General features: G+C 62.6%; 1 protein-coding gene across 1 annotated transcript; it reads right to left on the reverse strand.

The window, feature by feature from the left end:
• COL20A1 (collagen type XX alpha 1 chain) lies at positions 1-26514 on the reverse strand. Its single transcript, XM_032387567.1, has 34 exons — positions 26433-26514; positions 24352-24462; positions 20135-20278; positions 19843-19986; positions 18455-18613; positions 18008-18127; positions 17364-17528; positions 16468-16626; positions 16063-16232; positions 15613-15742; positions 14725-14870; positions 14511-14634; positions 14210-14349; positions 13623-13752; positions 12998-13140; positions 12703-12835; positions 12239-12396; positions 11910-12039; positions 10421-10456; positions 9570-9708; positions 7606-7748; positions 7291-7400; positions 6659-6817; positions 6495-6572; positions 5837-5929; positions 5200-5253; positions 3836-3889; positions 3687-3740; positions 3364-3417; positions 2531-2602; positions 1826-1861; positions 1665-1713; positions 1282-1428; positions 1-26 (listed from the first exon to the last, which is right to left on the reverse strand). The coding sequence occupies exons 1-34, from the start codon at positions 26512-26514 to the stop codon at positions 1-3; spliced, it is 3792 nt and encodes a 1263-aa protein (XP_032243458.1).
• Positions 26515-27419: the final 905 nt, after the last annotated feature.

Raw genomic sequence — 27419 nt, forward strand, 5'->3', positions numbered from 1 at the left:
TCACTGTGGGCAGCACGGGAACCGTCCTGGCAGGAGAGAAGGGTGGGCAGGTCTGAGCCAAACCACAGCAGCCCAGCCCGCCTGCCACCGTGGACCCGTGCCCCCCGGGTCTCAGTGTGTCCAGCAGAGCCATGAGCCTGCAGCAGGCTTCTCCTCCTCAGGGCGCTGCTCCCACATGCCTCCTGCCCTGGTCCCTTTACCCACCCGGGTCAGGTGCCCGCGGCGGTGTGCCCCTGCTCTCCCCTCCTGACATGCTCGCCCCGGCCGGGGCCTCCCTGGGCTCTCCTGGCTTCCCCACATCTGCCCACAGGCTTGTGAGGTTCCCCCAAGGCCCATGAACCCCCCATGCCTTCACCCCAACCAGCCAGGAGGCCCTGCTCCTCGGCACCTGCACTCTCTGTCCGTGCTGCTCCCCCACTTCGCAGCTGCCCCTCGGGGCTCCCCCTCCCCACAGGTGGGCGCTCACCTCTTCTTCCCGGGGGTCCTGGAGGCTCGCTTCCTTTAGGCTGAGGGCTGCCCATGTGACTGAGGGCTCTGGGCTCACCTGAGCAGAAGGAGGGCATGGTTGAACGAAGAGGTGCAGAAAGCAATGCTTTCCTTTCCCTTCTCAGGGACCCTGTTCTGACTGACGGGAAGGTGGGTGCCTGAGCCCCAAACAGACACCAGCTGTTGGCTCCACCGCCAAGTCGGGGAGGCTCGGTGGGGGGTCCTCATGACAGCATGTGCCAGCCTTGTCAAAGAGGGGGTATTCACCTCAAAGGCCGTGTCCGGGGAACTGTGATGGGCCGTGGTGGGCAGGGGTTCCCATGAGTGAGGCCCTCTCCCCTAACCCAATGCACAGCCCGGGGGGTGAGGCAGGACCCCTCCCTGCCCACAGCACAGTGCCCCAGCCCCACCCCCCTCCTTTCTCCCCGATCCAGGCCCATGAGCTCTGTCTCCCCTAATCAGCCTCCCATCCATCTTAGCACCTGAGCCATGACCAGCACTGCAGCCCCAGTCAGGTGGAGGGACGCAGGACAAGGTCATCAGACCAAGCCTCCTGGGGCATCGAGCATGCGGGGAGGAGGATGGGGGGAGGGGACGGCAGGACAGCAAAGGACCCTAATCTTGGGCATCCTGGGAGAATGGGGAAGGGGCCCCTTTGAGGACCCCAGGAAGCCAGGCAGTGTCCAGTCCTGCCTAAGTGACCTCTGTGTAGGCTTGGGGGCCCGGGGAGGGTGGGGAGCCCACTACCTGGAGAGGAGCTGCAGGGCCCCTAGACCCTCCCCACACGGCCAGTACCTCTGTTCGCAGGGCGGGGGCCAACATCTCCCCCTTCTCCAGGGAGCCAGGCCTCACTGAGTGTGCCGGGGTGCCTGGGGGCCTCCCAGACGGGCCTGGGGGGCCTGGCGCTCTCATGGAGAAAGGAGTGGAACTTCAGCACATGAGCTGGGGGTTGGGGTGGAGGGGGCATCAGCAGGGTGGGGCATGGGGCACAGGGGCCCCCACGTGCCTTCCCCCCCTTACTCCACGGTGCACGGCCAAGGAGAATGGCCGGGCCAGGCTGGGACTGCTAGTGACGAGGGGCCCACGCTGCTGAGAGCACAGAGGCTGCTCGGGGGGCACGGGAGGCTCTGGGGTCCTCACGAGGAAGCTACACCACTCACTCTGGATGGCAGACTCGCAGGCCTGGCTCAGGAGCTGGTAGATGGTGGCCAGGGACTGTGGTTCGCCCTGCAAGGGAGGATGGGCCATGTGGCCACAGTCCATGCCCAGCGGCACGAGGGCCGGTGCCTCCCCCATGCTCCCCAGGAAGTGCCCGGACCCCAGACAGGGGCCTACTCACCTTCTCTCCTCGCTCCCCTTTGGGTCCTGGCAGCCCCTGGAGTGGAGGGAAAGGGGAAAAGCAGGTCAGGACAGAGAAGTAAACCGACAGCAGAGGAGACGTGCCTGGACCCCATCCTGGCTCCCCTCTGGGCGGAGTGAGTGCTGCATGCCAGGCCCGGGGTCAGCTCCTCTCTGGCCAGGTGAGGGCCACGTGCCAAGCCTGGGGTTGGGGTCCGCGTCTCCTGACTCTGCTCCCGGTGGGGGCGGGGGTCCCACCCATCTGGCAGGAGGTAGATCAGGCAAGGCAGAGCCTGATCCTAGGGAGCTGGCCGCAGGGAGTCCCCAGTGGACAAAGGGCTGCCACTAGCAAGCCAGCCAGCCGGGGAGGCAGAAGCCCCCCAGGCCTGTAGGGAGTGCGTCCCCGCCCCGGGCCTGCCTTCCTCCCCGTCCCCAGCTGGAGCCCCCTCCTTGGCTTGTCAGCCCAGGTCTGCCCCCACACCCTGGAGCCCACAGCTCCACCGTCTGTGCCCCACCTGTCCTGGGTCTGGGGTCTGGCAGGGGCAGCTCCGGGCTCCCTCTGCTCCGGTGAGCCCCAAACCCAAGCTCTTGTAAAGCCAGGCCTGGCTTTACAAAGTGGCCTGATCGGTCGGGAGGGAGGAATTTGCTCACATTTGCTCCCTGCCTCCCCACTCCTGGGGAGCTGGTAGGTGGGAAGGGGACTTACCGTGGGCCCCACGACCCCTGGGGGTCCTCTCTCCCCACCGGTGCCCCTGACCCCCGCCGTGCCCTGGAAGCCCTGCAGAGGTGTGGAGGGGCGGTTGGCTGCAGGCCCCGGACAACGAGGCCCCTCCTCCCTCCCACCCTGGCTCCCTGTGGTCTGGGTCCCTGCGGCCTTGGACCCACACCAGATCCTTCACTCCTCCCAGCCTCCTGCGGGCTGCGCCTCATCGCCCACCTCGGGGCCGGTCCAGGCCCCGTATGCAGGGCAGAGCCCTGCCCGCCCCACCCCCCAGCTCTGATTCTTCACTAAAACCCCCCCCCCCCACCCCGGCTCTGTTCCAGCCATCTGAGTGTGACCACGGTCCTCCCCCCCGCCCCCACCCCCGGCCCCCTGGCGGCCTCTTGCGGGACAGGCACCTGGCCGAGGCCACCTTGGGTGCCCCCACTCAGAGCAGCATGGACCCGGTTGGATGGGGAGGTCAGGTGCTTCTGAGTGAGGCAGCCGAGAGGGAAAAGGGGGCCCAGGTCACGTCCTGTAGCCAGCCTCACCCCTCCACCCTCCCCGGGCAGACCCGGCAGCCCGGGCACTTTCCCGCCACGTGGATCTCGCACAGGGGTGCCTGGGGCTGTCCAACCTGCCCAGGGGAGGCTGGAAAGAGCCTCCCACAGTGTGCGGCAAGCCTCTGGGCACAGGGCACTCGCACGCCCAGCGGAGCTCTGCAGGGTTCCAGCCCAGGAGGAGAGGCCTCTCCGGGTCACCTCCTCTAGCTGTGGCCTGTGTTGTGTTCAGCCCTGAGGAGGTGGTGGGAGGAGCCTCTCAGGGCAGGTGGTGCCTACCCTCGGGCCCGGAGGTCCAGGCAGGCCAGCGCTCCCCTCCAGGCCTCGCATTCCCTGAGGGCAGAGGAAGGGGCAAGCTGGGGCGGGGAGGGGGCCCGGCACCACTACGCACCCTCCCGTGGATGCCCACGTGGCCGCCACGAGCAGACACGCAGTGACCCGTCCCTGTGAACCTGTGCGGCACTCTGAGAGCCCATGAGGCCAGCCCAGCTCAGGGCCCACCTCCCCGCCCCGGGCAGTGACAACACCCCCCTCCCCACTGGCCAGGCCACCGCCCCCTCAGCCTCTGTCCAAGACCCTCCCGTGGCAGGCTTCTCTCCCACCTTTGGTCCCTGGAGGCCGACCTTCCCGGGGGCTCCCTGGTGACCGGGATGGCCCTAGAAGGGAACAGAGACGGCTGGCCAGGCTGAGGCCAAGGTCTGAAGCAGAGGAGACCCATGTCCCCAGTCCACGCCCTCCCTGATCCCACTACCTGCAAGCCCGGGAGCCCATGGTCCCCTTTCTCTCCTTTGACCCCTGGCGGACCCTGGAGAGGAAAGAGACTCAGCAGCTAGTCTGTCCCAGAGGATGGGGGAGGGGCAGCATGGAGGAGGGGGAGGGGAGGCCGCACCTACCACAGGTCCCTGCACGGTTCGGCCCTGGGTCCCTGGCGACCCCTGCTGACCTCCAGGACCCTCAGGCCCCATCTGTCCAGGTGGCCCAGGCTCCCCCTGCAGATGCAGGTGGGGGAGGGGCTGAGAGGGCCCGGGGGGCCCTCCAGCAGCCCCTCCCTCAGTCCTGTCCTCAGTGGCCCTCCTGGCCCTCCGGCTGACTTTGGTACCAGACCCGGGCTTGTGCAGAGATGTCTTCACCCTCCCTGCCCACCCCGGGAGGGGTCCTGCTGAGACCCTCTCTACTGCCGGGAACAGACCGCGGCCGTGGCTCCAGGTCACGGAGCCCGGGCCTGCTCTCCCTTCCCGACCCGGAGGCGTGCAGAAACCACCCAGGCAGGCCAGTCACAGACTCAGCCTCGCTGGAGCGTTCTCCCAAATCTCTAAGGGACAGGGGACACCCGCTATTTCCACCACTTGGGATTGCGGGGGGCGGGGGGATGAGAGAATGCCTTCAGGCAGTCTTTGTGAATTAAGCATATCAGTGTACCGAACTCCGTAAAGAAAACTGCAGACATTCTCATGTGTGAATATCAGTGAGCAAATCCTCAGTAGGACATCGGCAGACAGAGCCCAGCCGCACATCACGTGGGTGGGAGGTACCCAGTTTATGCAAGAGAGCAGTTCAGGATTCAGGAAGACACTAAGATCATTCACCAAACTAACAGCTCCAGGAAGCAAAATCATTTGGCTGTGTCCAAAGCAGCAAATCTTACTTAATATCCACACTTGAGTTTTTAAATCTAAGAGCACACGGACGTGGCGATCACACAACCCAACGCATCCATCTCTGCTCCCAAGCCTGCTCCGCACCAACACTGGTGTGGCAAACGTGGTCACAACTCACATGTGTGGCTGATTTCCATAAAGTATTCTGTGCTCCCAAGAATTAGTAAGAAAAGTACCCAGGGGAAAGCATTCAAAGGACATTTGTCCAACAAGAAAATTCCAGCAACTTCCACAGGGTGTTGGAGCTGCTTTAGGAGAAAAGCCAGTTAAGACCGTGTCAACACAGTTCACCTGTCAGAGTGCTCATGGTCAGAGACGAGATGAGATTTGCGATTTCTGGGGTGGGGTGGGAAGCTGGCCGCTCCCTGGGGAGGGCACCTTGCTTCTAGTTGTGGGGCTCGCTCCTGCATTCTCATGAAAGGTAGGGTCCAGCCCCACGGGACTCCCCCCTACTCACCCTGGGCCCTGGGAAGCCCTGCTCTCCTGGGGCTCCGATCCTTCCAGGGAGGCCCTGCAAGGGCACGGTCAGGGCTCAGCGCCGTCCACCCGAGGGCCCCACAGCATTGCCCTGGACTGCAGTCCCCAAGTTTCGGTGGAGAAGGGGAAGGGTCTTTCGGGGCAAGAGAATCCTAGCCCATCCTTCCCTCCCACAGCCTCTTGGTAGAGCAGACTCCTGTTCCAGCAGGTCCTGGTTCAAATCCTGGCCCCTGTCTGGTGTGGACCGCCGAGCATTCCCACTGCAGGCCCCGCCCCATGGGGGGGTCCAGGGCCTGGAGAGCCGCCTCCCAGGCCCCACAGCGAGTACCCAGGACAGAGGCCACCCACGTGGGTGACTCGCCACACCCACTGGCCACCCCCAGCACAGGGCCGCACTCCCACCTGGATATTGGGGATATGCTGGATCCCCAGACAGGGGTCAGCCCAGGGGAGGGCAGCTGCAGGGGGTGGGGAGGAGAGGCTGGGTGGACGAGGCAGCTGGGGGACGCAGGAGCACGTCCCATCTTGGAGGCGGGCTGGGACAGCTGCTCGGTGCTGTGGCAGCAGGATGTTGCCGGGAGCCCTGGTCACCCCAGGGGAGGAGAGGATGGACTCACCGGAGGTCCTTGGGGCCCCGGGGGCCCAGGGGTCTGCGAAGAACAGGTGCAGGTGGAAGCGGAAGGGAAGGCAGGGCAGGTCTCTCCATCCTTCTGGGGGAAAGGAGACCCCACTCATTAAGTGGCCCCCTAGCTGTTCTCATCTGACCTAGAGCTCCGAGTAGCCACAGACACCTGGGTTCCAGGACGCCTGGGAGGCTGGGAATGAGGGGCAAGGACCCCACCCTGGGTGCCACCCCCCAGGCTGCCCCGCCCGGGCTGTCTCCCAGTCCCTCCCAAGTCCCGAGCGTGGCCAAGCCCGGTGTGGGTACAGCGTGAGGAACCCTGCCCACACCCACAGGGTGCGGAGGCCACCCGAGTCTCTGGCAGTCCCTCTGGCTTCGCCAGACGAGCGCCTTCCTGGCCCGCTGCGTACACCCCAGCTGTGCCCACAGAGAAAGGCCGTGGCCACCCCTGCCGCTGGGACTTCCTGACACGCTCCAGCCTGCCTGGCCCCCAGGGCCTCCGGGACACTTGCATCCGGCTGCCCAGGGCTCCGGCTCTGGCCCAGAGGCCACCTCCTCCAGGAAGCCTGTCTTGATCTCTGCCAGCACCGTGATGGTGGACATGCTGTCCGCCCCCAGACTCTGGGACCCGCGGCAGGCGCTAGGCCACGCACCGCCGCAGGGAGCTCGCAGCACACGTCTTCCTCTGCCCAGGACTCGCTACACACGATCTGCAGCAGCTGCAGCTGGAACTACGACACAGAGCAGGTCGGCCAGACGAGGCTGCGGCTCTGTGGCCCCCTCCGGCCCAGCCCAGCGGGACCAGGTCCGTGCTCACTGTGGCTGAGCTGCTCCGGGGGCCCCGGGCCTTGGCCAACCTCCCCAGCATCACGAAGCCCGCGGCAGGCGGGCTGCCCGCCTCCCCGATGGGCCTCTCGGCCACCTTCCGGCAGTCCACGTAGAGTCTGACCCTGGAGCGGCCCACAGCCACGTGCACCTGCCGGACACCAGAAAGGTTCCCCTGCAGCCCCAGCCAGGGTGGGCACCCGCCTGTGCCCACAAGTCCAGGCCACCAGCGGGGCCCAGCACCTGGGGGTCAGGATCCTAACTCCACCCCAGGTCTCACGAGGCCTCAGTTTCCCCTTTATAGAGTAGACCAAATCACACCTGTTGCAGACCCCTCCCAGGGATTTGTGGGACCCAGGAAGGGCTGGACGCTCTTTGACCCAAATGAAGACCTCTGTCTAGAGGGGACCGTGGGGCAGAGGCTCGGACAGGCCAACGTGACTGCCAAGGAAAATGGGGGGAGCGGGGGTGGGGCGGGGAGAGCGGTGTGTGACGGGCAGCCTGTGGTTGGGAGGCAGGCACGTCTTGTGGGTCCTGTGTGTGGGGGGGGGTCTGCTCCAGAACTTGGGGAGCGGGGGCGGGTCTCGAGGGGCGCACTTCAGTCTTTCAGGAACCTTCCAGGACCTTGTGGAAGCTTCCAAAGAATATCCTCCTCACTTCGGGCAGGTCAAAGGTGACCTCTTGCAAGGTGGCCCTGGGGTCGTGGTTGAAGTAGGTCAGAGACTTCCTGCCAGCTGCAGGGGAGGGGTGGGAGCACGTGAGACCCCCAGAGCAGAACGGGGCGGCCCCACGGTCGGGCAGCATGCAAATGCACCCCAAGCCTCAGGGGCCCGAGCTGTGGACGCCTCTCACTGAGCCTGGGGTGTCCCCAGCCTGGCCCGGACGCAGACCTCCTCAGGACCCACGGACCTGGGCCCACCACCCTCCCTGTGGACTGACCGTCTAGCAGGACCCCCAGGACGGGCTGGAAGTCCTCAGCCGTCATCTGCCACAACGCGAAGCTCTCGCGGGGGGTCTCGGGCAGCACACGCAGCAGGAAGACCACCGTGTACTCTGGTGGGGGGGCAGCCAGCTGGAGGCCACTGTTGGAGCACAGGTGGGGGGCGACTGCAGGCCTGGGACGAGGTGGGGTCCCGCCACCCCCCAGACCCACGGGACTGCAGGGCGGGGGTCCACCACCAAGCTGGGCCTCTCCTGCCTCCGTTCCCCAGCAGTAACACTGGGTATGTGAGGGACAGAAGCGCCCCCAGGCTGGTGCGGGTTCAGCGAGACATGCTCTGTGGCTGGGACCGAAGGCCACCCCACCACAGCCTGTGTTCACGACACTCCTGGGCAGGGTCCTCCAAGACCCCATCCTCCAGGGGCTCTGCGGGGGCGGAAGGGGGCAGGTCATGGGGGCCTGGCAGGAGGGTCTCCGGGCCTTTGTCCTGGGGTCAGGAGCCCACAAGCCCACAGGCAGCTCTGCCCTCGGGAGTTGCTCCCATGGACCCGAGCTTGCTGGAGTGCTCAGAGTGGGCAGGCGGGGGGTCTGTGCTGGGGCGTGCTGAGGGGTGGGAAGGGCAGGGAACAGGGTGTTAGGTCACCCAATAACAGTGTTCCTAAAGGCCTACAGCCTCGCTCTTTGCCCTTCATTTGCTCTTAGGATAAGCAAGAGCCCAAAAGACCCAGACCTGTCCATTCCTGTGGTTCTCTAAGCAAACTGACCCCAGGGCCTTGGCACGGGCTGCTCCTTCTTCCTCAGTGCCCTTCCCTTTCCCTATTGTCTCCCTGGTGGCCCTTACTTGTCTGCCACTTCCCTGGGGAACCTTTCTGACCCCAACACAGGGAGGGACCCCTCTGCTCTTAGCAACCCAGAACCCCTCTTGTGGCAGCTACCACGGTGGGGGGACACCTGTGCTGGGTGACCTCGCCTGGGGCGGCTGATCACATCTGGAGTGGGGGCCGCACCAGCAGAACCGTCGACAGCGAGGGCCTGGGAAAGTCTGCGCTTGCAGAAAAGGGACAAGCACGACAGAGCTGCCATCGTGTGGCCGCCATCCAGGGAGGGTAGACCTCGGGGCCCCAGATGCTCAGAGCAGCCTGCCCCGATAAAGAACCCCAGATTCAAGCTTGGCCGGGAGGATGGGGCTACTGAGAAAGAGACCGGCTTCAGCCACCCACACGCACAGGGAGACCAGTCACCACCTGTTACGTTAACATAGGAGCAGGTTGGGCTGGGCGGGAGGAAGAGGACGGTGAAGGAGCTATGAGCTCAGACGGGAGGATGGCGGCGGGCAGAGCGGCACCTGCCGTAGCCACGCCCACCATGCCCGCCATGCCCGTGCTGGGCAGAAAGGCCTGAATCGTAGCAGCGCGCGGGGAGTGCTGTGCAGTGATCTGCTTCGTACTTTTCAAACTCCCAGCACAAAGCATGTGACCGTGCTGATAACGTGCGGGGTCTTAACTCAAGGAAGGATTATGCGTATCACAGCTGCCGTTTGATTCAGGATCTCTCCACAAACAAGGCGGGGCGCTTGCGAGCTGCCGGGAGCCCCCACCCTTGCTCACGGCGGGTCACGGGGTGGCGCCTGCGGAGCACCCGGCTGCTTGCAGATTTGCCTGACCCACGCCCACCGGGACGCGGGAGTTCTCAAGGGACACAAGCTTCTATGCAGAAGTCTGCAAGTCTGATCAATGCTGGGGCCACGCGGGAAAAGGACCTGCACGCGGCCTTGCTCCACCCACGCGAGATTTATTCATCTGTAAAACCCCACCTGCTCAGGGGAGTCCCTGGTCGGCTCTGGGGGCTTGAACCTGCCACAGCCCCCCCAGGAGGGCTGGGGGGACGTTACAGGGAGGATGTGGCCACCCACCCCTGCTCCGCAGCTGCCCCTCTGGGGCCCAGTCCACCCCCGGCCCCCCACCTGGCCCGGCGGGTCAGCTGAGCGTCCTTGAAGAGCGTGAAGGTCCTGGCACAGCTGAACGCCGCGCGCTCCATGGCAACACCACGGATGGAAGCGTACTCCTTCTCCACCAGGCCGAAGGCCGCCATGAGGTCGAAGCCTGCGTGGCCACGGCAGCAACGAAGGGGTGATCAGAGACTCGAGGTGAGGGAGGGAGGCAGGGGCAGGAGCAGAGGAGCCGCACAGGACGCGCGCAGACGGGAAGACGGTGACCATGAAGACTACCGACGGACGCACACTCAGAACCTGCAGGTGGGTGGGAGTCGGGCGCCCGGGGCCCCCCACAGCGCTCCAGGGGTGACCCCACACCCGGTAGCGGCCAGGTGCCCAGCAGCCGGCCACACCACCCGCCCCGACTCAGCGGGCTCGAGGCGTTTGCATCTCCTCTGACGTTAGGGGCACCGCCCCCGCTCCGGGCAGATCTCCCACTCACAGGTCAGCCCCGTGTCGGGAGCGCCCCCGTGTGACCCCCGGCCCTGGCCCCTCACCCAGCTCCCGGTTAGCAGAGAGCCTGCAGGAGCCCATACAGGACCCAGGGCCCCAGCCTCGTCTCCGCATGGCCATGTCCCAGCTGTGACCTCGACAGAGACGTGAGAATAAAGGCCCGGCCAGCCTCATGGGGAACCCCCTACGAAGGTGAGAGTCCTGCCTGACCGCCTCTACCGACCCCATGACCCTGGTGCCCTGTCACTGCCCCTTCATGGCGGGTGGGGGTCCCAGGCCACCTTCCCCGGGAGGACGCGACAGGAGGAGGAGGAGGGACAGGTGGGGGATGGGGAGGGAGCTCAGCTGTCACACGGTGGGGGGCCTACCTGGGAGGGGGCCATCCGGGCTGAGGGCGGGGCACGCTGCTGGGAGGCAAAGGGAGTCTGGGTCAGTGGCGAGGGGACTCGCCTCCACCTGGGACCCCTCGTGGCCAGGTGCCCTGCCCTCAAGTCTACGGTGCCTTGGAGCCACGTCCCCATCCACACACGCTTGCTGGTCTCCAGGCTTGTGGTCCCCACACCTCAGGGACGGGATGGGGAAGGGACAGGGACGGTGTCCTGCTCCCCCGGGGACAGTGCCTGGCCAGGGGTGCTCCCATTGGGTGCTGCACCCCAAACTGGCCACCCAACGTGTCCCAGGTGGCAGGGCCAGGGAGATGCGTGGCTGTGGGGACACGCTAACCTGGGTCGTGTGCTGACCTGGCCCGGCCATGCAGGCTTACTCCACGGCCAGGTGCACAGGAGGTGCTCTGAGCTGTCCATGGGCCGGTGAAGGCACCACGGAGTAGGGAGGCCCCCCTCCCCAGAGGCATTCAAGCCAAAAGTAGATGACCCCGTGGAGGGACACAGAGGGAAGCTGGAGTGGCCGAGCTGAATGGCCTCTGAGGGTCCTCTGCTCTGAGCGTCTGTGATTTTCCAAGAAAACCAGCATACAGCCACAAACAGAATCAGCAGGATCCTCTCTGCTGGGCCCTGGCCTGTGGGTGGCAGTCCCCCAGGGACCACGGATGTCCTGTCCATGAGCTTGGTGCATCGAGGGAGGCCAGCCTGGGCCTCCCTAAGTAGTCTCCCTGTGACCCTCGCCTGCCCTGTCTGTGATCTGCATTCGGCTGGCTCAGGATTCCCACCGGGCTGGACGTCTGCCCTGACCTCCTGGATGCAGATATAGAATTATGAGCCCATTCCGCAGCTCTGAGCCCCTGCAGGCAAGGCTCCAGCCAGAAGCCCCCAGCCGCACCAACCTGCACCCGTTTTATTGGACTAATATGGTCTTAACCCTGGGTTTAGTGGTTGCGCTGCTCAGTGGGGAAGGTTTCAGTGAAAACCCCAGTCTCCTTCTGCTAGCTCTGCAGGGCTGGGCCGTGTGCCGAGCATGACAGACAGCACATCCTGCTGGCAGGACCCCAGCTGAATAGGCCCCCAAGGTTCTAGGCTTCCGGGTGCCTGGCTCGGTCTGGGGTCTGGCTGGGGCCTGGATGGGTGTGAGGGTCTGGCTGGGGTCTGGCTTGGTGTGAGGGTCTGGGGTCCAGCTGGGTGTGAGGGTCTGGGGGTCCAGCTGAGGTCTGCCTGGGAGTAAGGGTCTGGGGGTCCGTCTGGGGTCTGGCTGGGGTCTGGCTGGGTGTGAGGGTCTGGGGTCTGGCTGGGAGTGAGGGTCTGGGGGTCCAGCTGGGGTCTGCCTGGGAGTAAGGGTCTGGGGGTCCAGGTGGGGTCTGGATGGGAGTGAGGGTCTGGGGTCTGGCTGGGGGTCCAGCTGGGGTCTGGCTGGGTGTGAGGGTCTGGGGTCTGGCTGGGTCTGGTGGTCTTGGTGCCTACTCACCCGTCTGGCCTGTGGCGGACACTGGCAGACTCTCCCCTGCTCCATAGACTGCCGAGACCAGGACCCTGTATTTGGTGGCTGCCAGCAGGTCGGGGAGCGTCACGTGGCTGCTGGGTCCTGGGACAGAGATCTGGGAGGGGGGACACAGTCACCTAAGCCTCCCTCCCCCCCGAGCATCTTTGCTCATTTGGGCATCTCTGCTCTCATTTGTTTGTGTCCTGCCAGGGAAGACATGCCCCCCTCAGCAGACAGGCTGGGCCGTGCCTCCCCCACGGCGCCCGGGACCTAGGGGCCCATGAGGGGCATGGCCTCCCTGCTCCAAGACCCACCGACTTCTCGGATCCCGAGCCCGAGGCCAGCACGTAGGTGAGCCGGTAGCGGAGGACGTGGCCGCTTGGGGGGGTCCAGCTGACCCGCAGGCTGCTGGGTGACTCGGAAGCCAGGGCCAGGTTGGAGGGTGGGCTCCGGAGTGCTGTGAGGCAGGGGGCTCAGAGAGGGCGGCCCGGAGGGTGGCCAACACGCCCTCCCCCCACGTCCTGCTGCCCCTAGCCTCGGCACAGACGGGGCCATTGGCACAGGTCAGCCCCAGGATAGCCTAGAGGATACCCGGTGACGTGAAACCTCGGTCCCCCCCGGGAACACCTGCCGGGAGGGTTTGGGGAGAGCCTGTGGACCCAGCGGTCAGGCCAGAGGGCCAGGGACTCAGGGAGCTGTCTACGGCTCTGGAGTCTGGGGTCCCTCTGGGCTGTTCCTGCTCCTCACGCAGCTGAGGGGCGGAGCAGGGGTCACCTACCGGGAGTGTAGCGGAGGGACACCGGGTCGCTGCGGGCCCCGTCCCTGTAGTAGGCCAGGATGGTGATCTCATACTCCAAGTGGCTTTGGAAGCCAGGCAGGACCGCCATGCCCAGGTTCCCTGGGACAGAGATCTGCGGAGAAAAGGGACAGGTGTGTGCCCTGCAGACAGGTGTCCTCGTGCGGGCTCCGCCCACAGGCCGCGGGGAGGCGGGTGCCCCGGGATGAAGCGCCAGGGTCTGAGCTCTCCCGGAGCTGGGGGGCAGGAGGGTGGTCTTCCTCTCCCCACACCACACCTCACGGGCCTTCCCGTCTCCCAGGGGGGTCCACTTGATCTGGTAGACGAGCACTCCAGAAGCCGCAGCGGCTGCCCACTCCAGCTGGACCTCGTCCCCAGGGAGCTCTGTCACCGAGAGCTGGCTCGGGCTGGGGACCTTCCCTGGAGACAGAGCAGGGACACTGAGGCTGGGGCGGTAGGGCCTGGACAAGCAACAGCCCTGAGGAAGTGGCCGCTGTGCCCCACTGGGGCTCATGGGGGCCCCACACGCCCCCGCCCTGGGCGACTCGCCAGAGACCCGCCCCCGTGCGCGTGAAGGTTTCACTGTTGCGGGACCACACATTGGGGGTGGCTGCCCGTGGGGGGGGGCAGAGGGGACCCTAGACCCCACACAACAGCCATGCCCATTCCTCCCCTTTCCCAGTGCCTGGCTGCAGGCTGGGCACGGGCCCTGCTTCTTGAGGTGCCCCGGGTCATGCCCTCCAGGGCCCCATGCCCCGCATCACATGTGTCCGGTTATATGTGCACCCACCTAGCTCAGCACTGCGCATGGCAGCACCTGGGCCGACGTGTTTAGCTTGAACCATCCATCGGGGGAGGGATGAAGCCAGCCTGGGGACCCCACCCTAACCTCAGCCACTCACGTGTGGTCAGGCGGCCGGTCAGCGTGGAGGAACCGCCCGCAGGGTAGAGGCAGGTGACGCGGACAGAATACGTGGTGGAGGAGGAGAGAGGGCCCAGAGTGGCTGAGGTGGCGTTCCCAGGGGCCTCCACCTGCAAGGCGGACAGGCACATGGGTGCAGGCCTGGAGCCAGCTCCCCAGGCCAGGGCGGGGTCAGCCCTGGCAGGAAGGAGACCCTGGCCTGGGATGTACACTGGAGGGGGTACCCACCACACGTGTGGGGCCTCCTGGGCCCTCGCCCGCCCCCACCCCCTCTCTCAAAGAGCCCGGCTCACAGCCTCCCGTGCCCTGCACCCCGCATCACGGATGTCATTTATGTGTATTTGTCTGATTCCTCGCTTCACACCTGTCCCTTCCCTGCCCCTGCAGACTGGGGCCCCCAAAGGCCGGGATGGAGTCGGCCCCACAGCAGGCCGAAGCTGGTGCTGGGGGCTCCGCCAACACCCAACAACTGTGAACGCAGGGTGTGGGGGCTGGGGGTGCTGGCCCCCTCTGTTCACCTCGTCCCCGCTGGACCCCAGGTCCCCCAGTGGCCCCAGGCACTCTCACCTGCCCGGAGTGGCTGCCCTCACTGGAGACAAAGCTGACCCTGAACAGGCGCACGGGCCTCGGGCTGCCCTCCCAGAACACGCGGGCTGAGTCGTGGCTCACATCCGAGAAGCCGAGGTGTCTGGGGGCCGCCAGGGTGGCTGTGGAACACATCGTAGCCTCGGGGACCAGCCAGTGTCCTCTCCCTAACTGGTTAGGGGCCACCAGAGGGGTCTGGGATTCCCCACCTGGTGGAGGGCTGAGAGGAGCCAGAGCGGGGCATTTGCCCCAGGGGCAGCAGCCTGTGGGGCGGGGCACTCACCGGTCCTGGCACGGACGCCCCGGGCCTCGCTGGCCTCTGTCCCTTGCAAGCTCTGCACCCAGACATCATAGTGTGTGCCAGGCTCCAGGCCGTCCAGCAGCGCCTCTGGCTGTCCCACCCGCACCTGCAGGGGTGTGGCACTCGTGCTGGCCCTGCCCACCCCATCTGCCCCCGGATCACCCTCCTCTGCCTCCCCTCCCAACTGGCCTCAAACCTCTCTGCCCTCCTCCTGGCCCCGGGGGAAGGCCGGCAAGCATCGCACGAGGTACTGTGTGGCCCCAGCCGAGGGCCGCCAGGTCAGGCGGATGGTTCTGGGGGTCACGGCAGCCAGGGTCAGGGCCTGGGGCGCAGGCAGAGGCGCTGGGGGAGGGGGGACACTTTAGGAATGCAGCACCTTGCAGAGAGCATGCACACACACCAGGGGGGCCTTGCTCAAATGACAAAGGGCCCAGGTAAGTGCAGACCCTGTGGAGGGTCTCAGTGGAGACAGAGGTGGGAGGGTGGGGGACGCCCCACAGGCCAGTCTGACCCAGCCAGACTTCATTTCGGGCTGGGTTTCCAGCTGACAGCTCTGGGGGAACACAGCCACCTGTGGGTTTCTGGTTAAGGCTACCTGCCCTGAGTGTGGGGGTGCCACGTCCCCAGGTTAGAAACCCCAGAGGAAGCCACGTATCGTGTGGCCCAGAAATGGCAAATCCATGCAGACAGACGCAGACTGGGGATTGACAGGGGCTGGGGGGCTGGGGGCAGCAGAGCTTGTCTCCCGGTGAGGATGATACTCCACAGTCGACCGCGGACACACTGGGGACTAGACTGACTGCTGAGTCTCACACTAACGGATGAGTTGCACGGCGTGGGGATTATGTCTCAAGAAAGCTGTTGAAGGGGCTCATGGCAGGCCAGAGAGGGCGAGAGCCCCACAAAGGCTTGAGCAGCTCAGAAGAGGACACCAAGGGTCAGAGAGGCCCAGCGACCGGGCCTTGGTCCCACAGCAGGTGGGCTGAGACCAGGCCAGCCTCGGCACCACCCCTGCTGGCGGGAGGCTCCAGGGAGGCTATGGATAGGGTAGCCCCCAGCCCCGGCCCGGCTCCACCCCACCCACCTGTGGTCACAAGGCCCCGCAGGCCCTGGCCGACCCCGGCCTTGCCAACAGGGAACACAGACACCAAGTACTCGGTGCCGGCCGTCAGGCTGTGAAGCTCCGCGGACGAGGTGGGCCCCTCCACCACCATCTAGAACAGGAACCACAGCAGAGCCCGCGGGGTGGGCGCAGCGGTGGGGAGTGCAGGGGTGCAGGGGTGCGGGGCACAGGGGTAGGGAGTGCAGGGGCGTGGGGCGCAGGTGCAGGGGGTGCGGGGCGCAGGGGTGCGGGGCGGGGACAGGATCAGCTCTGCGGGGGCTGAGGTCAGTCCTCGCCTCCCACGGTGACCTTGGCCACCAAGCAGCCATGGGAGGCGTGAGCAGCACACGCACTCCCTCTCTCCCCTCGGCTCGCGGGCCACGGCCGGTGCCCTTCCTCCATGACGCCGCGTCACGTGCAGCCCTGACTCACCTCCTGCGGGGTGCCGCCCCCGGAAGGCCGCCACGTGATCAGATACTTGAGCGGCAGCTGGGGGGCTGGGGTCCAGGACAGGTGGACGCTGGAAGAGGTCACCTGGGTCACAACCAGGCTGGTGGGAGTGCAGGCGGTGTCCGGGGCCGGGGTGGCAGCGGCCGGTGTACCTGGGTGCGAGGGACGGTCAGGGGCCCAGCAGGCAGCCTGCGTTAGCGGCACTACCTGCTTTCCCCGGCGGCCACTTCCAGGAGGGCAGGTGTCCCCCAGCTGCAGACACCCTCAGAGCCCTGAGAGCCGAGGGGCGTGGGGCTCAGGGCGTCCCATCCAGGGGCCACAAGCGCCCCCTCCCTTTGCCCAGAGTGGCCGGGCAGGGCCGCAGCCAGCGAGGGTGACCCCGCTCACCGGGGCCCCGGCTCCCGCCCTGCACCTTCTGGCAGATGAGGCGGCTGAGCAAGCCGGCCAAGGTGCCGAGCTGCGGGAAGTCCTGCACGTTGTGGACGGTGATGTCCAGCGGCGGGGACGCCAGGAGCTGCAGCTCAGCCTCATCCGCGTTCTTCACGCCTGCTCACAGGGGAGGGCGGTGAGGATGCACCTGACCCCACCCACCCAGCGCTGTTGTCCCATCCTACAAGCACGACCACGGGCCCCCGGCCTGAGTCACCCAGTGGTCTGCGGGGGCCTTCCCAAGCCCTGTACCCAAGATCCCACGGGCCCCGGAACCGCGTCACCTGACAGGCCCCCCGAGAGACGGCGGCTGGGCGCTGGTATGGGAGGGCTGGGCTCCCAAAGGCCCCTGGCAGGCTGTGCCTGGGTCTCTATGGAGTTTGGGGCCGGGGGGAGGCCAGTGTGCTTTCCTCAGAGTCCCACGCACCCCCAGACCTACTCGTGAACCCGGGGCCTGGGATAAAACCATGATACAATGGGATCTGGGCACCAAGGAGGTACTCTGCCCCCAGGAGCCCCCAGATCTGCAGTTCGCTTCCCAAGGTACAGAGAGAAGAAGTGACTGGTGAAGTGAGCAGAACGAGGTCACGGGGGCGCCAGGGCCTGTGACACTGTGCGTAGGGCACACAGAGGGGAACATCCACACATGGCACTGAGAACTCGGGGCTTTGCTCGGGAACCCCACATCGTGTCCCCCCTCTGAACGCCCATGGGTGCTCAGCTCCTCGGAGCAGGGACGGGTCCTCCCTGTGGCACGGACACCACAGGACCCCCAGCCCCGGGGCAAAGAAGTGGGAGTGCAAACTGCCCCCCGCGGCCATGAGAACCCCAGCCGAGGGCCGGGGGCTGCTCACCCACAGCAAAGACGGCAACACCCAGGTCCTTGAGGACGTGGCCAGCAGCACGGGCATCATCCTGGGATTTGCCGTCCGTCACTAGGATCACCACCTTGGCCGCCTCTGGACGGGTCCCCGCTCCAGGCTTCAGGTTCTGCTCCCGCACGTGAGTCAGGGCCAGGCCTTGGGCAATCGAGAATCAAGGGCGTGCGGCCCCACGCGCCCCTCCCGGCGCCCTCCCTGCCCGATCCCACTCCACCGGCCGGACCCAGCACAGGGCCCACCGAGTCAGTCCCGGCCCCGCCAGGCTGGGGGCTCCAGAGGCAGGGACCACCGCGAGACCCGGGGCTCTGCCTGCGGGAGACGCTCCTTGGGGGCTGCTTCCACTCGCGGCCCCTCCTGGAAGCTTCTACCCATCAGAGGAGCCGCTCATTTCTAGGAAGACAGCCTGACGGAAAGCCCTGTTTTCATCAAAGATAATTAAGGGGCAAACTGCTCTTTACGAAGGTGTGAATCAGGCTCAGCACCCACATCACACTCGGCTTGATTTACATACGGGTTTTCAAGTCTGGGAGGCTGACCTGCGGGATGGAGCCGGGGGCTTCGGGACAGAGACCTGGACAGACCCCCCAAGGGTGGGGTCGCTGGGGGCCCAGGCACACCTGTGAACGTGTTTCCCCCTCTGTAGCGGAGGCTGCGGACAGCTGTCACCACCTCCTCCTTGGTGCGGAAGGCGCTGAGGTCCCACTCGGTCTGGGGGTCTCCACTGTACTGAGTCAGGCCTGGGCGGGGGGCAGGTGCTCGGTGCTGAGCCGCCCACCCAACACACAGCCTCGCTGGGACACCAGGGAGGGCACACGTTTACACACGGACAGTCACCAGAACGTCCCCCAGCCCCTGTGGGAGCCCCCACCTGCCTGGCCGGGCGGGGGGGTCAGTGTGTTGGCGGCCAGTGATACCGATTGGCCGGGCTGTCCTTCGGTTTCCCCAGGAGGCTCCGTGCCTCCTCTCCGACTTCCCGTTTCTCAGAGTTGGGCCTCCCGTGGGTGCTGGTAGGACTAGTAGGGACGCCTGGCAGCAGGGCCACAGGGCAGGGGGCTGGTACCTACCGACTTGGACTTTATTTGGCCCAATTTCAAAGGGCTCGATGACGCTGGCCAGGAAATCTTTGACCTGCTGGAAATGACTGTGGCCAATACTCCAGGACCCGTCCACCAGGAAGATCATGTCCACGGGTGTGGGGGGTGTGCAGCGGAACTGGGGGCTCGCTGGGTGGGGAGGGAGGGAGGTGAGGAGCTGGGCCAGGCCCACACCACTGCAGGAGCCCCCAACCGCTCCAGGTTGGGCTCCAGCCCCCCAGGTCTCCTTCCCTGAGGTTGGTGGAGGGTGAGGGGCCACGGGGCTCTGGCCTCAAGTGTGGCAGGTGGTCACGTCTTGGGGGCCCTCACTGGACTCAGAAAACCCCACATGAGCCCTGGTTCACCGTGTCAGTGCTTTGAGTGCCCCCAGGGAGGGTTAATGAGACTCCCAGGCACGTCTGCCTTCCAGTGACCTCGGCAGGGCCAGTCCCTGTGTGTGGTTGTCAATGTGGGGGCCAGTGGGCAGAGGTTAGAGGGGGTGTTGACTGGGGGGGCGGTCGGCATGGTTGGCAGCTCTGGGCTGAGGCCTCGCTGGCTGGGGTGGTGGCTTGTCCTGATGACCTAGGAGCTCTTTGGACACAAAGCCACTGCCTGGGTCTGGGGCTCCCCGAGAGTCTATAGTCAGTGCCTCCAGGCCGAGCCCCAGACCCAGGACAGGCCCCTCATGAGGACTCCTGGGTAGCGTGAGTGCAAGGAGACCCCCATCTAATGGGCACAGCCCTGCCCTCAAAGCCTTGTGTTGTTGGGGAGACCGTCCTGGCAGACCCCAAGTCCAATGGGGGACAGTGAGGGCAAGAGAGGGGACGTGTCCCTCTGAGGAGGGAGATACCTCTTTCCATCCCAAGTGTGACTGATGGGGAGACAAAGTCAGAGACATCCCGGGTCTGGGGGAGGAGGCATGGCTGATAGAAATGCCACAACTGTCTGCCCTGCCCTGGGTCATGCAGCCCCCGCCCTGAAAGCCCACAGAGGCTGGTGCCCTGGTGGTTTTACCCAACTTCTCCATCGTTCCCGCAGAGCCCTGGGCCTGGCTCTGCCTCTCCAGGTTTGTGGTGGGCTGAGAAGGGGCCTTGTCCCCCGAGCCCCTGGGTGGGCGCTGCTCCTTGCCAAGCAGTCCTGCGGAGGTCACAGTTGTGTCACCTCTCACCTGCCACACTCAGACTGGGCAGCAAGGGGCACTGGGGCCCAAGCGCACCCCTAGTGGGGGACCTGCCCCCGTGAGCCTGGGTGAATGCAGGAGAGCGGCCGGCATGCTCAAGGAGAAGCTGGAATGTGAGGTCAGACGTGAGGAAGAGCATCCCGGCCGCATGAAGAGCAAACCTTGGAAGGTGACTTACCCTCACCCGACTCTGCACCACCAGGAGGGGGCGGGTCTTGGCCTGGGGACAAGGCAACTCGGGGCTCAGGGTCTGGGCTCCCCACGTGGGAGGGCATGGGTTCCACGGCTGCCTCCAGTGGCATCTGGCCACTCCTGCTCACAGAGTGACTCTTCAAATCCTCAACTGCAGAAAGACGCGAGGGGCTGTCAGGGTCCCCCACCCCCAGGTGGGAGCAGGGCCTGGGGGGCTGCATGGGGAGGGGGGCCACAGCTCCTTTCCACACACACACCCACTCTGAGTCTGGGTTCCTTGTGCAGGATTATGGACTTACTCACAAACTCCTGCTGCGCCAGCAAGGCATTCCCTGAGCTGGTAAGCTCGAAGATCTGCACGGTGTAGCCCTTGGAGGGGCTCAAGCCCCCCACCGTGGCCTTGGGGGTCTTGGTGGTCAACATCACCTCCTGTTCCGCATCCCCTGGGGTGGGGGTGGGAGAGATTGAGACAACCAAGGTGGGCAGGTGTGTGTCTATGCACATGCATGTGTGTGTGCATGTCACAGAGTGGGTAAATACTCTCGACATCTAAAATTTAAAAAGATTACCCAAAACTGCTAGTTCAAATTGCCTCTGTCAGAAACAAACACAATTTTTTTCTGAAGTAAGACAATGTCACATAAGGTCATAAATTATTTCCATAAGTTTTCACAACAGCTGGCACTCAATGAAGGGCAACCAGGTGTACAAGGAACAAGAGGAAGTGACAGAAAGTTAAGAGAGACAACAGACAATAGGAAGAGACCCACGGATTTTCCAGACAATGGAGTCAAGGGGCTTTAAATTAATTATACTAACTAGTCTGAAGACTTAGAGATAAGCCTATGAATTTGGGTATCAAACTAGAAACAATAAAAAGGAAATTCTAGAATGTAAAAACCAAATGGACATTTTCCAAATGGAAATTCTGGAATGGAAAAACAAAAAACTGAAGTTAGGAATTCAAAGAATGACTTAACAGCTTCTTACACATTAATGAAGAGATAAATAGTGGAATACAGGTCAGGATAGAAAACACAGAATTAAGAATGGAGAAATAGGATGCCTGGGTGGCTCAGTGGGTTAAGCGTCTGCCTTCAGCTCAGGTCATGATCCCAGGGTCTTGGTATTGAGTCCTGCGTTGGGCTCCCTGCTCCCCAGGGAGCCTGCTTCTCCCTCTGCCACTCCCCCTGCTTGTGTGCTCTCTCTCCCTCTCTCATTAATAAATAAAATCTTCAAAAAAATGGAGAAATAAAGGAATTAAAAATATAGAAGAAAGAGTCAGAGGCACCGGAACAGGGAGAGGGTCCACATGTGTGTAAGTAGAGTCCCATGAAGAGAAGAGAGAGGAAACAGGGCACAATCCATATCTGAGGAGACATGGCTAAAGAATTTTCCAAAACTGTAAGAGAGTAAGATGCAGACTCAAGAAGCACATGAGTCCAAAGTGAGATAAAAAGAGGTGAAGACCGAGAACATCAGACTAAATGTGCTAAGAACAAAACAGAAGGAAGCATTGTAGAGCAGTCAAGAGGAGAGAGAGCGGCTCACAGCTCATGGAGCAACAACTGGGGTGGTGGCTGAATTCTCAAGAAAAACAACAGAAGCCAGATGACAATAAAAAGATTCTTCAAAGTGCTGAAAGCAAGTGCCAACTCAAGATTCTATACCCAGAAACAGCATCTTTCAAGAACGAAGAATGAAGACGTTTTCAGACAAACAAAAAAACAAAACCCCAGAGAACTGGCATCCAGCAGACCCAGACTATAGGAAACACTATTTTCAGGCAGGAAAAAAAAAATCCCAGATTAAGAGACTCTGGAAGAAATAAAGATAAAGGGTGAACATGTGAGTTGGTCTAAATTAATATTGAATCAATATAAGTACAATAATTAAGATGCATCTTGAGATTTAATGAAGATGTAGAAATAGCATGCATGGAAACGAGATAAATGCAACTGTGATGACTGGAAGCCTTGTCTCTACCTGGGGAAGGTGATATAGCTGCTGTGTATCCGACCTGCTGACAATGTCCAGGGTGATCACTACATGAGTGAAGGAACCATAACTACCAGGCTGATGGAGACATGGAATAGAAAGTGTTCAATCCACTCATACCTACTCATAAGACGTCACTTCTCAAAAAAGGAGACACCAGGCATTGTGTACCTCCATTTGTGGCACAACAGAAATTGCACAATCACTTATAAAGAAGTCTTGTCAACAAAATATAAGGAAACCAGAATCTGACCATCTTCTGGGATGGAATTGCCAATCTACAGGAGGCACAGGGAGAGAAGAACGATCTACGTGGCACCATGGTGATGCCATCGGCAAAACACAGAATGTCGGATGTTCCACAAGACCAGCAATCTTCTTCCTTCAACAAATAAACATCAAATAAAAGGGGAGAGACAAAACTATTTTAAATTGAAGATAACTGGGATGCCTGGGTGGCTCAGTCAGTGAAGCATCTGCCTTCAGCTCAGGTCATGATCCCAGGGTCCTGGGATCAAGTCCCGCATCGGGCTCCCTGCTCAGTGGGGAACCTGCTTCTCTCTCTGCCTCTGCTGCTCCCCCTGCTCGTGCTCTCTCTCTCTCAAATAAATGAAATCTTAAAAAAATAAATTGAAGATTACTTGAGACCTAGGAACCACATAAAGTGTGTGGATTCTGTTGGGATCTCAATTCAAAGAAATTAAGTGTAAAAAATATTTATCAGACAAGTTGGAAGATGAGAACACAACAAAATATTTAATGGTAGCTCTGAAATATTTTCACTTTTTAGGCATGCTAGTTGTACTGGAGTTATTTCTGAGTCCTTCCCTTTACTAAAATATTTATAGACAGAATTATATGATTATACGATGTCTTGGATTTGCTTTAAAATAATGCAATATATAGAAGGGGTTGGAGACAGAGATCACACAATAGTGGCCATATGTTGATAACTGTCAAAGCTACATCATGGGAACATGAAACTTCAGTACACTATGGTCTCTTCTTTTGCAGGTGTTTAAATTTTTCCATAAAAATTGAGTTTCAGGGCACCTGGGTGGCTCAGTTGGTTAAGCGACTGCCTTCGGCTCAGGTCATGATCCTGGAGTCCCTGGATTGAGTCCCGCATCGGGCTCCCTGCTCGGCGAGGAGTCTGCTTCTCCCTCTAACCCTCCCCCCTCTCATGTACTCTCTCTCTCTCATTCTCGCTCTCTCAAATAAATAAATAAATCTTTAAAAAAAAAAATTGAGTTTCAAAGAGGATAAGGAGAGAAAAAGTATACATATATATATAACAAGTATAACAAAAAGAAAACATAGGAAAATGATAGATTTAAATCCAAATATGTCAGTAATTCATTAAGTGTAAATGGAAAAAAATGTTTCTATTAAAAGGCAAAGATCGTCACATTGGACGAACACCACGGGCTCACGTGCTCCTTAGAAGGCGCACCTACGGTGACAGGTGAGAGAAGGCTGAGTAGATGATGTCAGGCAGGCACGCCCAGTGGAGGGGGCGTAAGGGAAACCTGACGAGCGAGAACGGGAGCAGTGCACAGCAGGAGAGCTTCTGTCCGGTAAGAAGATGGAAAGATCTAGACTTGCGTGCACCTGAAACATGGCCTCAACATACAAAGCAAAATTTGGTGAGACAAGCAGAGGAAGACGTTTCTAGCACAGGTGGTGATTTAAGATGTTTCTCTCCGTGACTAATAGGATAAGTAGACCAAAAAATTAACAAAAATTAAAAACATTTGAAAAATAGGGTAAGTAAATTTGGCTTAATCAAAATATCAGAAAACTGCCCCCAAGTCAGAAAGGGGGTTATTCTTGGTGGCAGAGACAGAATGGCGATGGGGAAGGGGCCTGAGTGGGGCTGGGGGAGCACCTTCCCACTCTGGGAGGGGAGCTCAGGCTCATTGGCTTTCTGCCAATTTCTGCAACTACGCACTCCTGTTTGCGGGCTTTTCTGTGGGTGTCAAACCTCAATTTTTGAGAAGTTTTCTTTTTCTTTTTATTTGGGTGGGGGGAGCAGCAGAAGGAGAAGGAGAGAAGCTCAAGCAGACTCCACGCCCAGTGGAGCCTCACATGGGGCTTGAACTCATGACCCTGAGATCACGACCTGAGCCAAAATCGAGCTGGCGCTTGGCCGACTGAGTGACCCAGATGCCCCGATTGCTGAAAACGTTTTCAGACGAGCAGCCAGCACCACGCTGGGGGTGCTCGTGGCCTCCCTCCTGTAAAATGTGAGTTAATCCTGCCCATCAGAGGCCAGCTCGCGGGCGTGCAGAATTCTGAAAGGGACCCAAGCTCGAGGAGGGAGTCCTTGTTTCTTCTAAAGGCACTGACGGCGCCATCGGCATGAGCTGGATGTGGGGATGGGACCTCATAGGACTTACTCCCCTGCTCCCGTCCCGCGGTACTTCCCCACCACGCACAGCATGGGTGCTGGGATGGAGGAGCTGGGCACAGACCAGCACGCCGGCCGCCGGCCCCGCCAGGTGCACAGACCCCTTACCTGCCCTGGGCTTCACCTGTACCAGGTAGCCGAGGCTGCCCCCTTCCGACTCCCTCCACTTCATCTGCAGCTGGTCCTCAGGCAGCACAGCCAGCCTCAGGCGGCTGCTCGCTGGGGACACACGACCGGTGGTCAGGACTGACCCCTGGACAGCACCCAGCAGCTGTGGGGGCCCAGCAGGGGGACACAGGAGAACCCGAGGCCCCGTCTGGGGCTGAAGGGGGACCGGGCACTCCGAGGGTCCCAGGGGCGAGGAGACTGCCCCCACCCAGGGAGGCCTGCCCGGCTCTGTGAGGGGCGCCCCCCGCCCTGCCCACTGGGGCCCAGGCAAGCATCCAGGATCAGTAGGAACAGCCCCACTGGCGACCAGCAGCATGGAGCCCACATGGCCCCTGCCCCGGGGCCTGGAGCCACCTCATTTCCCCAGCAGAGTCTACACAGCGCTGTGGGGTCCGTGGCCATCCTGGGAGGAGGAGGAGGGGCAGTAAAGGACTGAGGCCTGGGATACGGCCTGGCCTCCCAGGGAAGCTTCTGGAAGCTCTGTGGCAGGGGTGGCTATTTTTGGAAAAGGGGGACAGAGATGGGCTTCTTCTGGCTGCCCCATGAGAGCTGGGGCACGGGAGAAGGGCAGGGGTAGGGGGCGCCCAGGGCAGACACAATGAGCAACGGCTCACAGGGAGAAGCAGCTGGACTGGGCCTCCGGATGTGCCCAGCGGCTCCCGGGAGCACCAGGCTGAAAGGCAGGAATGCCTGATGGGGGAGCTATGAAAAGCCATTTGTGAGCGGGACCCCCCCAACTCCTGCTCATGAAGGGCCCTCTGTGTCTCGCGGTGCCTCTGACACGTTGGGGGAGACATTCCCAGCTGCCTTCGGGATCTGCATGTCAGGGGGCCTTGGTGGGGCATGGGGCAGACTGTGGGGGGCCTGCCAGTGGGAAACCCCCCAGGAGCACCCCCTCACCAGTCACCCCCGGGGCAGGCAGCCTGGACATGTGGGCCCCCACCCACCCTTCCCTCCTCGGGACCGGGAGACCCAGGTCTGCCCAGAGTCCGCAGGGACCCTGCCGAATGCGGAGCTCAGTGTGTCCGTGGGCCCACTAGTGACTTGGCCCCACTGTGGCGTGATCCTGTCAGGGCCACGGGGACCCAGGGACACGCCTGATGACCGCGGCCAGTCTGCATGCCAAACCAGCACTGAGGAAGAGCGGTCAGCAGACCCATGCCTCCCTCCACACGAGGTGTGGCCGCGTGGCGTGCCCCTCTACCGTGCACGCATTCTCAACAGGGACCGTGAGTCAAACAGCGAGACTCGGGCAGTCGCCCAGGAGGGGCAGCTTCAACCAGTGAGGAGGCAGGTCTCCTGCCCTCACAGGACTCGCCGGGAGCCGCCCGGGCCAGGGGCAAAGCCAGGGCGTCGGCAGCTGCAGACTGGCCTTCCCAGAATCAGTCCAAGCCGGCCCCCTTCGTGGGGAGCTCGGCAAGGACGTCCACCACATTCCGCACTGCGTCCCTTCTGGGGTATTCCAAAGACACGGAGATGAGTGTCACTCCCAAAGGGAAGCGATCAGACTGGGTCACAAGACGCGGTGGGGAGAGCCGGGCAGCCTTGTGTTCTCCCTGTGCCTGACAGTGAGCAGGGAAAGGACCCGAAGCAGGAGCAGAGGGCAGCGAACGGTGCTCTCCTTGGGGGGACAGGAGGGAAAGGGGGTTTCCCTCCTTACTCTAGACTTGGGCTGTTTGGAAGTTTTACATTGTAGAGGTGTCCTGAAATAATTCAAAATAAAGCATGAGCGTAAGACAGAGCTCAGGGCCAAGCATGTCAGTAACTGTCAGAAAGCACGCGACAGCCTCCCCGCGCTGGGCTGACGGCAAGGCCGAGGGTCCCGCAAAAAGCCGCGGGTGGTGCTTTGGGCAGAGGACACGGGTGGCCTCTGGTGTCCTGTCTTTCCTCCTCGAGCACGCCTTCAGCTCGAACAACAGCTCCCGGCGGAGCGTCAGGAGTGGAGGCAGAGGCCCCTCGGAGTGGGTGGGTCGGGCACGGACCAGCGCCACATTCCCAGGAAGCACCGCCGGTGTCCTTACCTTGTCCCCGGCCGAGTCCCAGGGAAACACCCAGCCACAGCCACAGCCAGAGCCCGAGGAGAGGGCACACGGGGGCGCTCATGGCGCGCTGCCTGTGGGAGGAGAGCCGTCCGTCCACCCGTCCATCCAACCACTCCTGAGCTTCTCCACCCACACCGGGCACCCCACATGCAGTGACCCCAGAGCTGCTCCATGCCCTGTCCATGGCGGACCTGTGTCCTGCAAGGCGGGGCAGGTGCTTCTCTGGGTGAGGGGTCAGCTGCCCTTCCCCTGCCCGCCCCCGGGTGCGTCTGGCCCAGCCACAGCCTCTGGTCTTGCATCCTGCCCTCAGGACATTCTCACAGGCCGGCACGGGGCCCTGACTGCTGGCCTGGTCACTCACTCGTCATTAGAACAGACTGGGACAGCCGCTGCCGGGGCCAAGGGGCCTGGGGAGGGAATGAAGCCAGGAAGGGGCAAACCCTGTCTGCAGCCGAGGGGCGTCAGAGCTGGGACCCCAGTCTGAGCACAACCCCTGGGGGTCACGCAGCTGCCCTCTGCCAGACCCAGGAGGGTGTGTCCTGGTTGAGGACTGGCCCCAGTCAGCCTCTCAGCAGGGCTGAGAGGTCCTTGGAGGTAGGGTTGGGGTCCCGAGGGAGCCCTCTGGGGTCACCCTTCCATCCCCAAGCTGCACACGGCCTGGGGGGCTGCCTCTGCGGACAGTGCGGAAGGGACACACAGCACAGCAACTTGGGACCCCAGCCACCCCCAGGGAGGTGGTGGCCAGCCCCGCGGTGCAGAGCTGCTGAGCTCGCCAGCATCCTTGGGCTGCAGGGGGCTGGACGGCAGTGCACGGGCTCTGGACCCTCCAGGTCCCCAGAGTCCCCTCCTGATCCACATTCTGAAGCCAGACCCCTCCGCTCCCCAGAAACCTGACTCGGGGGGACCCCTCCCAGGGGCAGAGAGGTCATGGCTGTGAACCGGAACCCTCCGCAGTCTGCCCTCAAT

The sequence above is a fragment of the Phoca vitulina genome, unplaced genomic scaffold (assembly GCF_004348235.1).
Source record: "Phoca vitulina isolate PV1807 unplaced genomic scaffold, GSC_HSeal_1.0 scaffold50, whole genome shotgun sequence".
NCBI lineage: Eukaryota > Metazoa > Chordata > Mammalia > Carnivora > Phocidae > Phoca > Phoca vitulina.